This window comes from Octopus bimaculoides, chromosome 1, assembly GCF_001194135.2.
Source record: "Octopus bimaculoides isolate UCB-OBI-ISO-001 chromosome 1, ASM119413v2, whole genome shotgun sequence".
In the NCBI taxonomy this organism is placed as follows: domain Eukaryota; kingdom Metazoa; phylum Mollusca; class Cephalopoda; order Octopoda; family Octopodidae; genus Octopus; species Octopus bimaculoides.
In genome coordinates, this window is record NC_068981.1 from 152,895,068 (window position 1) to 152,908,161 (window position 13,094).

The 13,094-nt window shown below is 34.8% G+C and overlaps 1 protein-coding gene across 1 annotated transcript in view; it reads left to right on the forward strand.

The window, feature by feature from the left end:
* The first annotated feature begins 1,019 nt into the window (after positions 1-1,019).
* Positions 1,020-13,094, forward strand: part of LOC106875832 (TBC1 domain family member 31) — a 46,957-nt gene continuing 34,882 nt past the window's right edge. Inside the window, exons 1-2 of the mRNA XM_014924117.2 lie at positions 1,020-1,234; positions 7,197-7,355. Of these exons, the coding sequence (XP_014779603.1) occupies positions 1,158-1,234; positions 7,197-7,355 (236 nt within the window). The 5' untranslated portion in view covers positions 1,020-1,157. The remainder of the gene's footprint in view (positions 1,235-7,196; positions 7,356-13,094) is intronic.

A 13,094-nucleotide genomic window follows, 5' to 3' on the forward strand; every position in this document is an offset into this window, starting at 1 on the left:
GCGGTCCATGTCCTTTACCTCCGCCCACATGTGTACCCCATCGACTTTATTTCCTCATTACTTTAAAAAAAAATGGATATTTGTTAATGAAGATTTCTACAGATACTTTTCAGATAGTGTAGATTACGATTATATTGAAATTCGTTATGAAAATTTTCCTTGTTGGGTGGGTAGAGGAGTTTCGAAAAATTCACACGATTCGGCTTTGTTTCCTCATAACTTGCGGAAAATTGGGTATTTTTTAACCAAATTTTCTATAAATAACTTTTAAATGTTGTATATTAGGATTACATCGGAATTTAATATTGATAATGAAATTATAGGCACGCACACATATACACTAAGACATCACAATTTCTTCAAACTTCTAAGTTTCATTTTGTAGATTTGACGGGTGTCACTATAAATGTGTGCGACTAGCAACTTTAAAAAAAATTTTTTTTTTTTCATGTGTAGAAAATTTCATTAAAAAAATTATCTAGTTCTCTGAAAGCTACGAGGAAATAAAATCGGAGGTAGGGTACAATTGTGGCAGTATGTCGTATTTCACACGCAAAGGAATCAGCTAAATTATTTTTCATTTTGAAAATGTTTCTAATTCGGGATTTAAACTCCAGGATACTGGTAAGAGCGACGCTGTGATTTGAACTCACGCCATTAAATTCATAAGCTGATATTTTATTCACGGTTACTGCGATTCTAAGTTCAAAAAGTCAATCATAAAAATGCAATCATAAAAACCTGTATTCTCTGATAATCCAACAAGTATAAATTGAAACTCGGAAAGAAAAAACTTTTCTGTACCCAAGACGACCGTTAAGTTTACATCATGTTTGTTTATATTTTTAAACAAGATCGTCGTTTTATCCCCGGAGTTGCATTTTACTGAAAGTAATCAAAATAAAATTCGGAACATAATATTCATCTAAATATAAAAATATTCCAAAACGAATATTTAAATTGTATATTTTTTGTTTAAACGTTATGTGATTTAAATTATATGTAATTCTATAATACGAAGCTATGACTTGAAATAAACTATATTAAAGCGCCAGTTTACGAACTAAAAATGGCAAGTTGCGACAGGTTGTTGGTAATGTTGCTATGACTAAAATAATCAACTGAAATTTGTGATTTGTCGATTATATTCTGTAAATATGCAATATTTGGATGTTTGCAGAAAGTGCGATGGGCGAATATGGCACAGAAAACCTTCACCATCAAATCAAGATGGGTAATTTAAATATTTTTCCTTTCTCTGTTTCCGTTAATTAAGTTCTGCTAGGTGACATTTTAATGTAAGCCTTGACCTAATCGTTGAAATATCCTATCAGTATATTTCTAGTTATAAATGGATCCTTTTCAACTGAATCTTAGACTATGCAATGGAAATAGAAGTATAGGATATATAATTATTTAGTGATCGCAAGGCTTCTGATTTTATAAGAGGTGTGACATAAGTAACATAAACTGAAGTTGTTTACTATTCAGGTTCGAAGTTGATTCATGGTCTATATATTTATTATCTGGGATTTATATTCTGTCTTTCTTTAATATTAATTTTTTTATAAGACCATCAGACTTCAGATTTTATGTGACTAGAGAAAGTTGTGATCTTTATGTCTTACCCTATACAATTTTGTGTGAGTAAAATTATATGATTTCTGTTCAGAGTCGAAACCGAGTGGAAATTCTCTCAAAACATATTTCTTTCACTACAAAACATTTCTTCAATCTCAAGTATTCTTAACATTGATAATTTAATCCGTAATATTTTCGTTAAACACCACACTTAACTCTATTATTTCTAACGATTAAAACACTGGAAATTATCATACCCAACATTTAACATTTATTAGTGGGTCACCCTTCAAATTATGGTCTTTAGACTCACGAGAAAATACAAACAAGCCAAAATAACAGAAGAATAAAATACCGAGCACGAGCCAAGTTTCAAGTATTGCATATGCAATCATTTCTCTTTAATTTTCAAATAATTATTTATGAAGTTTAGTATTGTTTGATCAAGTGCATAACTGATTCCACAGGAATCTCTGCTATACTGGATTAAAGAATACTACTCTTGTTAAATATATATCTGTAGTAATTGCATATTTTATTCTTAAAAATAAAAATCATTGTTAAATATACATATCTGAAGCATTATCCTTTGTTTCTTCTGAAAATTTAATGACATTTGTGATTGTTGTATTCTATTGCTCTGGTTTCTATATTACTTTTAGGGTTAACGGCCATAATATGAAGGGTCACTGATTAATGATTATATGGCAATGAAATCTCATTAACAGCATACAGAAAATAGCTATTACATAATTAAATAGCAATTCATCAACAATTTTTGTCGTATGATGCAATTCTTCGGATTCCTTCACATTCCGCGAATAATCGAAACACTGTTTTTACCATACAATGATAGCCAATAATTGAAGCTGTTTAACAACTCATTAGACCAGTGACCAATAGCTTTTTTTCAGACGAGGTTATCTCGGGCTACATAACTCAATATGTCCTTCCATTTTTGGAAAACAGTAGGGTGTGATTTCAGAAAAATCGAGCTGCTGTTTTTTAACAGCTCTCATTGTCTGGAGGCGTTGGGTAAAGAGACACTATTGACAAGAATGACGCACAGATAGGATCCCGAAATCCAGCTTTCAGTAACACAACATTACTCCTAATTCTAAAATTTCTAACTGCCACAAAACCGTATGTATGTGTATATGTGGGTGGGGTGAGGGATGAGTTAATTAGATCAGTTTCGGTACTTGACTGGTACTTATTTTATCACTCCCAAAAGTATCAAAAGCAAAGTTGACTGCAGAGGAATTTGAGCTCAGAACGTAAAAAGCTGTAACTAAATGTTGTAAGGTATTTTATTGCACATCATAAAATTTTCTTGCTCTGCCTTTCGGTATAATATGTAACAGTGGTGTTGTTGTTTAACCCCAGGTCAACTCTGGTCAGAGTTTTCTCAGAGAGCAGACATATTGTATTTTGAGATTGAGTGACTACCAAGAAATACATGGCACACTATACAAGCAGGCTTGACCATTGTCTCTTCCAAGGCATGAAACTAATAGCTGCTTGAATTTAAATCTTGTTTCTTGAATGGTGTTATACACACACACACATTATCATCATCATCCTTTTGACATCTGCTTTTCCACCTTTGACCAGGTAGTTTTTTCTGTAACCAATCCTCATCTGTTATCAAGATAGTAATATTTCTCTATACCCTGACATGTTTGTGTGAAACACTGGAAATGAGTGACACCACTTGTATGGCAATGACACATTTACAACTATTATGCAGTGTGAAGACAAGGAGCCACAAACACATGCACGTGCGTTATACATACATACATATGTGAATACAGTCGCAAAGCCCAGTTATAGGAGAGAACACTTTCCCTAGTTGCAGGAGGAAACAGAGAATGAAACCATGTTGGTGGGAAGCAAGCTTCTTAACCACAACCATGCTTGCATGTGTGTGTGCATATAATACTAAGAATATATATGCATGTATACACACATATATGTATATACTTACATCTACATGTGTATATAGATGCATATCAGGGTACAGGACGTTAGAACAATGAACTACAGACAACGGAACGAACACATAGGAAAACAGAAAGCCACTTGGAATTATTCATTAGCTGCCTCTATTCTAACTAGACGTTTCGAAGATAATATATATATAAAAGTGAAGAATTGAGTATTAATTTAATTAATATTAATTTAAAACCAGTGGCCTAGCATATTGAAAAATCTGAAGATTCAGAAAAATTATATTACATACATATAAGAGGGATGACTACTAAGTGGACATCCATTATGCTAGAAGTAGACCACCTATGGTCTGACCACTAAGAGGAGATTGTTCTCAAGAAAATTCAGCAAACACCAGAACGTAAGCGAGCAAGACAAATGAAAAGATATAAAATATAAAGATTAATCACAGACCGGTTTCATTGTTACCACTTACGTAATTGTCCGCAACTCTTCAATGTGATCGTCATAGCAATATAATTTGCAGAACTATGCGAGAGACGTCCGCATGAGATTGAACACACACACACACACACACACATATATAGATTCAGGTGAATATGGTACTTAAGTTGAGGCACCAGAATTTAGTGTGGTATTATCCATACAATTTCAAAGTAAGGTGATAAGGTGATTAAAATCAAAATAAGTAACAAGGATATCCAGAGGTAATGCAGTACAATCGTTTCATGCAACTTCATTTAATTGAACATTGTAATCATTACATCAATTTAAAATGCAAAGCAATCTTCAGCTGCACAATGACATAGAATTTAATTAAATTAGAACAGATGGACATATTAGTATAATTATACCTAAAATCTCCAAGAAGTTAAGGAGATAGACAAAGAACATGTTGCCTCTACTACAACATAGAAGTTAATAAATAAATTGTCAAGAAAACTCTGCCTGTCACTGATTTTATTTGTTTTTATGGGGTCAGTTTTAATTTATAGACTAGTTTATCATAAACCTTGTATATCTAAGGCTGAGAGAATAAAGGGCATCATCTGTTAGGGGTAGGACTGAGAGAGCAGACAGAAATCATAGTTGGTATAGTCATAAAAATCATGAGATTTGGTAAAGGAAATCTTAAAACAAGATGTTGACTGACAACTAAGTGGGGTCGCCCACTAGCAAACCATTGATAATGAAACAGGGGAAGTCTTATCATGTAGTACTATAGTTAAATGTTTTAAAACAATGTTGCTATATTGTATACAGATAAAGTTTATGGCTATTCAGAGGGTTATTAAGAAGAATATATTAACAAAAGAATAGAAATTTATGGATACTTTTGAGTATATACCAAACTTTTACCACAATAGCGGGAGGAAAAGAAATTATTCAGAAATAGTTTAATATTTATACATATTGTACACTCAGCCTATATAAGGTAATACTCAACAACTTAAAATAGTTCAATTTAATTAAATCAGTATACAATTAACATGTTTTTTAACCTTGGTTGGTCCATTATTAGGTACCAGGTAAATCCAATTGATCAATCTTTATAGAAACCATATAATAAGTTAATATTTAGATAGGTAATAAGTAAATAAATATTAAACTATTTTCTTTGCAACTTTCTTTTCCTCCCTCTATTGTGGTAAAAAAATTTTGGTATATACTCATAATATTCATAGAAGTTTTATCCTTTTGTTAAAATTTCATTCTTAATAATCTTCTTGATTACCCTGAATTTTAACTTTGTACAATAAGACAATATTGTTTGAAATTATCTTTAGAGACTACTTGATTTATATATATATATATATAGCTGCAGATATACACATCATTATTATTATTGTTATAATCATAATGCAAACAAGTGACAACAGGTGGCCTGAAAGGGTGGTATGTGACCACAAAACCTAGAGTAACCCTGACACCAAATTGCTGCCATATGTAATCATTACTCTACAATTGTAGTGAGTGCTATCATTTCATAGGTGTGGCTGTGTGGTAAGAAGCTGGTTTCCCAACCACATCGTTCCGGGTTCCATCCCACTGCATGACACCTTTGGCAAGTGTCTTCTGCTATAACCTTGGGCCAACCGAAGCCTTGTCAATGGATTTGGCAGAAGGAAACTGAAAAAAGCCACGCGAAGGACAGAAAGACCGATTTTATGACACCCTCTTGCAGACTGCCTCGTTGACGAATGACAGGGACCTTCTCTTTGTTGCTGGTGACTTCAATGGACATGTTGGACAACATACAGGGGGCTTTCATGGCGTACATGGAAGCTATAGTTTTGGTTCCCGCAATGAGGAGGGAACCAGGCTGCTGGAGTTCTGCAATGCAAATGACCTTATGGTTTGCAATACTATCGTCAGGAAACCTGCCAGTCACCTACCATTCTGGCAGACACACTAGCCAAATTGACTACATCCTCGCCAGAAAAAGGGAAAGATGGCTGCTTGTAAATGCCAAAACCTTCCCAAGTGAAGAATGTACCCCACAACATAGACTAGTAGTTAGTGACTTCAGGATCAGAGCTAAGTGGTTGCCCAGAAAATGACCAGCATGGAGGAGAAGGGTCTGGAAGCTTAAAGATCCTGTGAATAAACAGAGATTTAGAGACATATTACTCGAAACCTTTGACGAAATAGAAGAGGATATAGCTTCACATGATGTAGAAGACAACTGGAGGTTTCTATGAGACAGCCTGCTGAGGGCCACTGACCAGATCTGTGGATGGTGCAAAGTTCCCTCTCAACCCAAAATAACGTGGTGGGGGAACAATGTTGTTGACAGGACTATTAGAGAAAAGAAACAGGGTTGGAAGGACTGGAAGAACGGTGGTAGCAGGGAATTGTATCAGACGGCCAGAAGGGTAGCTAAGAGACAGGTTTATTTAGCCAGAGGGAAAGGAGATAAGAAAAAATTTACCAATGTTTTGCGCCGTGAGGACCAAAGACTTGAGGTATTTCGTGTTGCAAGACAGTGTGTAAGAGAGAATCGTGATGTCATAGGAGAGAAATGTGTCTGCATGGATGATGGTTCACTTGCACTAAATGTGGCTGCAAAGAGAGAGACCTGGGATGAGGTGGTGAAGCACGACCTTCGAACATTAGTCCTCACCGAGGCAATGATTAGTGACCGAGACCTTTGGAAATATGCTGTGCATGACAAGACCCAGTAAGACAATAAGCCGTGGCCTTTGCCAGTGGTGTAGCCAGCCCACTTATGCGTACCTTTCCTTCATTGGACACTAAACTATATTGCTTATTTATTCATATTGTTTTGAATCATTCATGCATTACCTTGTTGCTCTGAGAGTTTGATGATGTGATTGCTTGTTCTTAGAATAACATTGTAGTGTAGGTGTGACATGCCAGATCTGGCCTGTTTGAACATTAAGCAGGTAGAATATTTGGGTTGGATATGGCCAGTTTAAATGCTAAAGGGTTAAAACATATCTTAACAAAATTCCTATATAAAACTTTAATAGAAAGATTTAAATTAAATATGACCAAGAATTTATGTATCTTAGAAATGGACAGCCACAGGTGGGGTGATATCAGAAAGATTAAACTTTTTAATATTGCGCTGTTATTAACTGAAGTCACACACGTTTGTACTTCATGTCTCTATGTTTCTCTCATTTCTAATATTGCAGAATAATTATTCAAGTATGTCACAGTGTTTTAGATTGCTCAGTCACTTATCCTTCTCGGACAATCCGTTTCCTCTATGCATCTTTTGACCGTACTGGAGAACAGTTTATTGCTGCTGACCATCATGGAAATATTTTTGCTTTCAACTTAAATACAAACTGGTGAGATATTTTTCTTTTTTTTTTTTCATATATATATATATATATGTGTGTGTGTGTGTGTGTGTGCCCATCCAACCCATGCCAACATAGAGAACAGATGTTTAAAAAATGGTGATGGTATATATTAATGTTTTTTTTTTATGTCAAGTTACATATAAAAACAATTAACATTAAACTAAAGGATTACACAATACTTTTGTGTAGAGTACATGTTTATTAAACTTTTGCTAAAAGAGGAGTGACATTAACTTGAGTGTCAGTCTGCTGGCCTTCGTTTGATTGTGTGTGTGTGTTTATAATTAATTCATTTTAGGAATTGTGACTAATTAATTTTAAAAGGGTTTTCTGTAATTAACAATTTTCCTTTTTACTATATAAATTAGTAAAATTTATTCAAAACATGCACACTGTAAAAACAGCAATAACAAAATAAAACAAAGACACTCCCTACTCTCTGTTAAATAACTTGTCAACGTCCTACAGATAAGATGACAAACCACTTCATCAGTTGCTTTATCTCATGGGGTTCTTTTCTAAAGCATGATGTTTTCATCCCAATTTGATGGAATAAAATGGCAGTCGAAAGATTGAGAACTCTCAAAGTCTTTCCATCTATTGGTGCCAAAAAAGATTCTATCCATTAATCACTGATATTCAGTTATCTTCTGCTCCTCTGCTTTGTTTAGTGCAGCTCCTGGATTAATAGCTGGTGTGACAAGGTTAGCACTGGAGAATATATCATAACCTATGGTATCCCAGAGAACAAATACACCTCTTCCCTTTAAAGGGAAAGTGTATCCTCTTTAGATGCCTACCATTCAAGTGTTTGAGGTGAACAGGCTCCTGTTATGATGGGAAACTGACAGCATTGCGGCACCTTTTAATATCAATTTCAAATTTTGGCACAAGGCCAGTAAGTTTGGGGCCTAGGGCAAGTCAATTACATTGATTCCAGTGCTCAACTGGTACTTATTTTATCAATGCCGAAATGATGAAAGGTAAATTCGACCTTGGCAGAACTTGAACTCAGAATGTAAGGACAGACAAACTGCTGAAAATAATGCTAAGCATTTTACCTGGCATGCTAATGACTCTGCCAGCTCACCACCTTAAGGTACCTTTTAATATCATTCAATGCAGTATGGTGGAGTAAAGACAGCAGACACAGTCCAAACTTGTTGACAGTCTCCACACCATCATTTATATGGCTTACCATGCATAGTCTGCAGTGCAGGCCAACTTTGATACACATGGACTCATTGCCATGAAAGAAGTCGGTTAATGAAAGGTATGTTACATTGAGCTACACACCACTACTTGGTTGCAAAACTGTTCTGAGGCAAGTGAAGCTGTGTTAGTCAAAGGTTGAGTGAATTTTCATACAAGTGGAATTATATTTAATATTGCATTGTTTGGCTGTACCCTAGGGTATGTTGACCTCATCATGAATCAGATAGCTTGCACTGTCTCATACTCAGAGTCTTACATAAGGCTACAAAAATCTCATGGATAAGTGCACAGTTGGAGGTGACAGAGGAAAACGGATCAGTAATATGCAGTGGGTTGTTGAACTAAAAAGTAGCTGAACTTCACAGGAAATTTCTCTTGCTGTCTTCAGTGTTGTCAAAAGTGATATTGCATGAAAATTCTGCACAGAAACAAATGATGGCATTGAGTTTCTTGGGATATTCTGAATGGAGATAGCACAGTATGCTGCACAGTTGAATTTAGGAAGAGCAAAACAGTTCTTTAACAGAAAGAGGACTTGGTGAGAATCAGTCAGATGCTCTCTATTAGTTACTGTTGTGGGTTCTTTTGTTTGACTTCCAGGTATCTTTGGATGGTTTTTGAAAGAATCGGTGAGCCAAGAATATAGGTATTGTCTTTGGGGCCAGTTGTATATCAGTCAGGACAGATCAAATGCTACACATGTTGTCCTCAGATTTGACTTTCCTTGTAATTCACATTTGTTGTTTCTAACTTGGAGCAGGCATGGCTTATGGTTAAAAAGTTTTCTTTGCTTCCATGTGGTTTCAGGTTCAATATCACTGTGTGACACCTTATATAAATTTCTCCTATTGTCCAAGGTCAGCCAATACCTGTGAAGTGGAATTTGATGAACAGAGAATATGGAAGCTATTTATATGTCAATATATGTACCTCAACACATCTTCATGTTGATTCCTCTCGGGCAGTGGTGATGCTTGTTTATGACTTGCTGCTCATCTGTTCAGTGTCCATAGATCAGTAAAGTAAAAAGGACTTTAATTATAAAAAAAAGTAAGAATCGACATCAGAGAAGGGCATCCAGCCGTAATACTGCCTCGACAAGTCTCACCCATCCAGTGTCACACCATCCAGGAGCCAGATATTGAACAGGGAACTAACAGAGCAAGTAATATTGTCAACAACTAAAGTAAAGAGTAGTCAGTGTGGGTCACCTTGCTGAACACCAGCCCTAGGACATTATGATGCTGCCAACAATACTGAGCATACTGGATTTCCTGTAAGAAAGAAATTAACATTGGTATGAAGTCAATTGTACAAAATAGGATCCATCCTTTTATTATGATAAATCATGTAATTATAATAAAAATATCCTAAATATTTAGAGTTGAATTAAAGTAAGTCACTTCCTGAAATTCTAAATTTGTCCACCTTCACCATCCATAGAATGTTCAGTTTCCAAGCTGGTATAGATTGAGCAGCCTTCATGATCCAAGTCAGATCTTATTTGGAGTTACTGCTTCCCCCAGACAGGTTGGAGGACCACATTTCACTCATTTGTTTCATTTTGGCATGATTTCTATGGCTACAAGCCATTCCTAACACCAACCACTTTACATAGTATACTGGATTCTTAATTGTGGTGTTGATTCTAGAAAGGTTGTCATGTTCTCAGCAAAACTAAAGAGTCCTCCTTTAACTTTCATTGTCTTTATTTGCCAACCACTTTATAGAATTTATTGGGTGCATTTTATTATAACACCAGCACTAGAGAGTTTGCCTTGTCCATTGCATTATTAAAGAGCCCCAAACATGGACAACAGAGTGAATAGAAAAGTAACTGATTGCCAGGAGCTTGGCAGAAGAGAAAGTGAGTATGCGAGTGATGACAGGAAACAAAGAGATTTTTAAAAGAAGAAATGATGGATATGTTATCTAGGTGACTAAATGTTTGTTTGTAAAGGAGATTACATAGTAAAACAGCATGATGAGAGAAGAAAAACTGATAGGACGAAGCAGGATGATGAGAGGAGAGACAATGGAAATGAGTGAGAGGACTGTGTATCAACAAATAGTGATAGAGGAAGATGATAGTGTGAGAGAGAGCAAGTAGAGAGTTGAAAGATAATAATAAGTGTCAAGATTGGTCAATCGATGGATAGCAGTAGAGATGCGTGATGGTAACAGAAGTTGCAGTTATTGAAAAATGATAAGAAGAAGCAGTAAAGAAGAGTTGTTGGGATTCATGACAGATCTGATGTCATCCTTCATTACGCAGACTTAATGACAGAAGAGAGATAGAGTGACCACTATCATTTTAAGGACCATTTTGCCATGCTGGCATTTGTGGACAGGTCCTCTCCAGCACTATGAGTAGCCACTTGGCATGAATGCTGGTTCTGTCCACTTCAAACACTCAGCACTTCTTTATAGCAGCTGTCATCCTCCACATACATCACGCCTGTTGCAGTGCAGCCTTCTTTCTCAGCTCACTTGTCTTTCACTATTCATGCCCACATTATATACCCAGTGGGGCATGCTCTTTCTAGCTATTTTTGATCAATTTACATAAGAATAAGCAAATTAGCTAGTTAGCAAATCTCTATAAGAGATGAAAGTAGACTATACTGAGAAGTAATGTTTATCGCCATGTCAACATGGCTGTCCCACAGGAACCAACATTACTACTGTTTTTAACCCCAGGAGAATGCCTCCTCCAGCTGGTTATTGATACAATCAGATTGCATCGATAACAAGCTGGAGGAAGCATTCTCCTGGGGTTAAAAACAGTAGTAACATCGGTTCCAATGGAGCAGACATGTCGAAGTAACAATAAACATTACTTAACATAAAATATTTCTGCATTTGTTTTTGTGTTACATGCAGCAAAGATAGGGGTAGCACACATCTTATGGTGTGTTGCTACTGGGATGCAAGCCAGGATGTCATTGACCTCAGCTGGCTCAACTAAGCTAAGGGATCTGATGCTGAAAGACCCCAAATTCCTTATAAGCCCAGAAACATCACTGTTGAAGTGTTCCAGAGTATCTGTGAGTTGTATCTTGAAACCTTAGTGCTACATTTTCTTAGAAATTTTATTTTATGTTTTATTACTAACTAAATATAAGAAATTTAAATATTCTTGAATGCTTTGCCATATCAGATTAAGAGAAAAGGAATTAAACTAGTAAAATTAAATATAATGTTCTTGAACCCAAATTACTAAATTGGCATGCTGCAAAGATAATTATCTTCAAATAGAATTTCACATTCCAGTATAGACATTCCATATAAGATAACTACTTATTGAATTTATATAGACAGACCAAACTGTAATTAAACAATTGCACTTTACATTCCAATTAAAGCCATCTAAAAATATAAAGTTAGTTATATCAAAGAATTTAAGAAATGATTGTGTAAACAACAGCTTCCAAAAAACAGCTGTGAACTTTTCTCTGTCACATATTTGTGCTTATTAACAAGTGATCCTGTAAGTGAAAGTCAGTATGAGTCTAATAATTGAAAAATTTAAACAGTTAAATGTTTTATCAACTAATCCATTAGACATGTGGCAATTTTTCCTGCCTGTTGCATAAGAATTACTGACAATGACGACAATGATATGTGTATGTATCAACTTGTAAAAATAAATATTGTTCTCATGAGCCCCTATTACAAAGGCAGGTATCCTGCAAAAGTAATTGTTGTGGTTGCCAGTCTCCCTTCTTATCTCATGAAGGGAATGTCCCCCAGTGCAAGTTGTATGTAAAATAATATAATAGTATATATATATATATATGTGTGTGTGTGTAAATATATGTATGTGTGTATTGGGACTGGCCAGATTGGAGCAATATCGAGTATAACCAGCCGAAATTTCAAAGATAATCTGGATCTCGACGGTTGAAAGAAAACTCCGAATGACTTGTCCTTGTTTCCTTGTATCATCTATTTGGATGTTTTGTTGTCCCTTTCTTGTATCACCTAACTGTCTGGATGTTTTGCATTGTTGTCCCATTTTTTACTATTTATATATATATATTTATATATGTATATATATGTATATGTATGTATATATGTATATGTATATATATGTATATATATATGTATATCTGTATGTGTGTGTATATATATATATATATATATATATATATATATATATATATATGTGTGTGTGTGTATATATATATATAAATGCATGTGTATATATATATGTGTATATATATGCATGTATATATGTGTGTGCATATATGTGTATATATATTGTATATATATATGTGTGTGTATTTTTGGCATGATAGATCGCTAGCTACTACACACATCTTTTCTTGTCTCCTCGTTTCTTTCTGTGTAAGAGTGTAGCCTCGAAACATTAAAGACTTTTTCAATTCCCGAGCATTATATTAATACATCTGTTTGTTTTTTACACCACCTATCTTTGTCTTTTGTTTTTTTGTGAATTCTCCCTATATATATATATATATATATATATATATATATATATATATA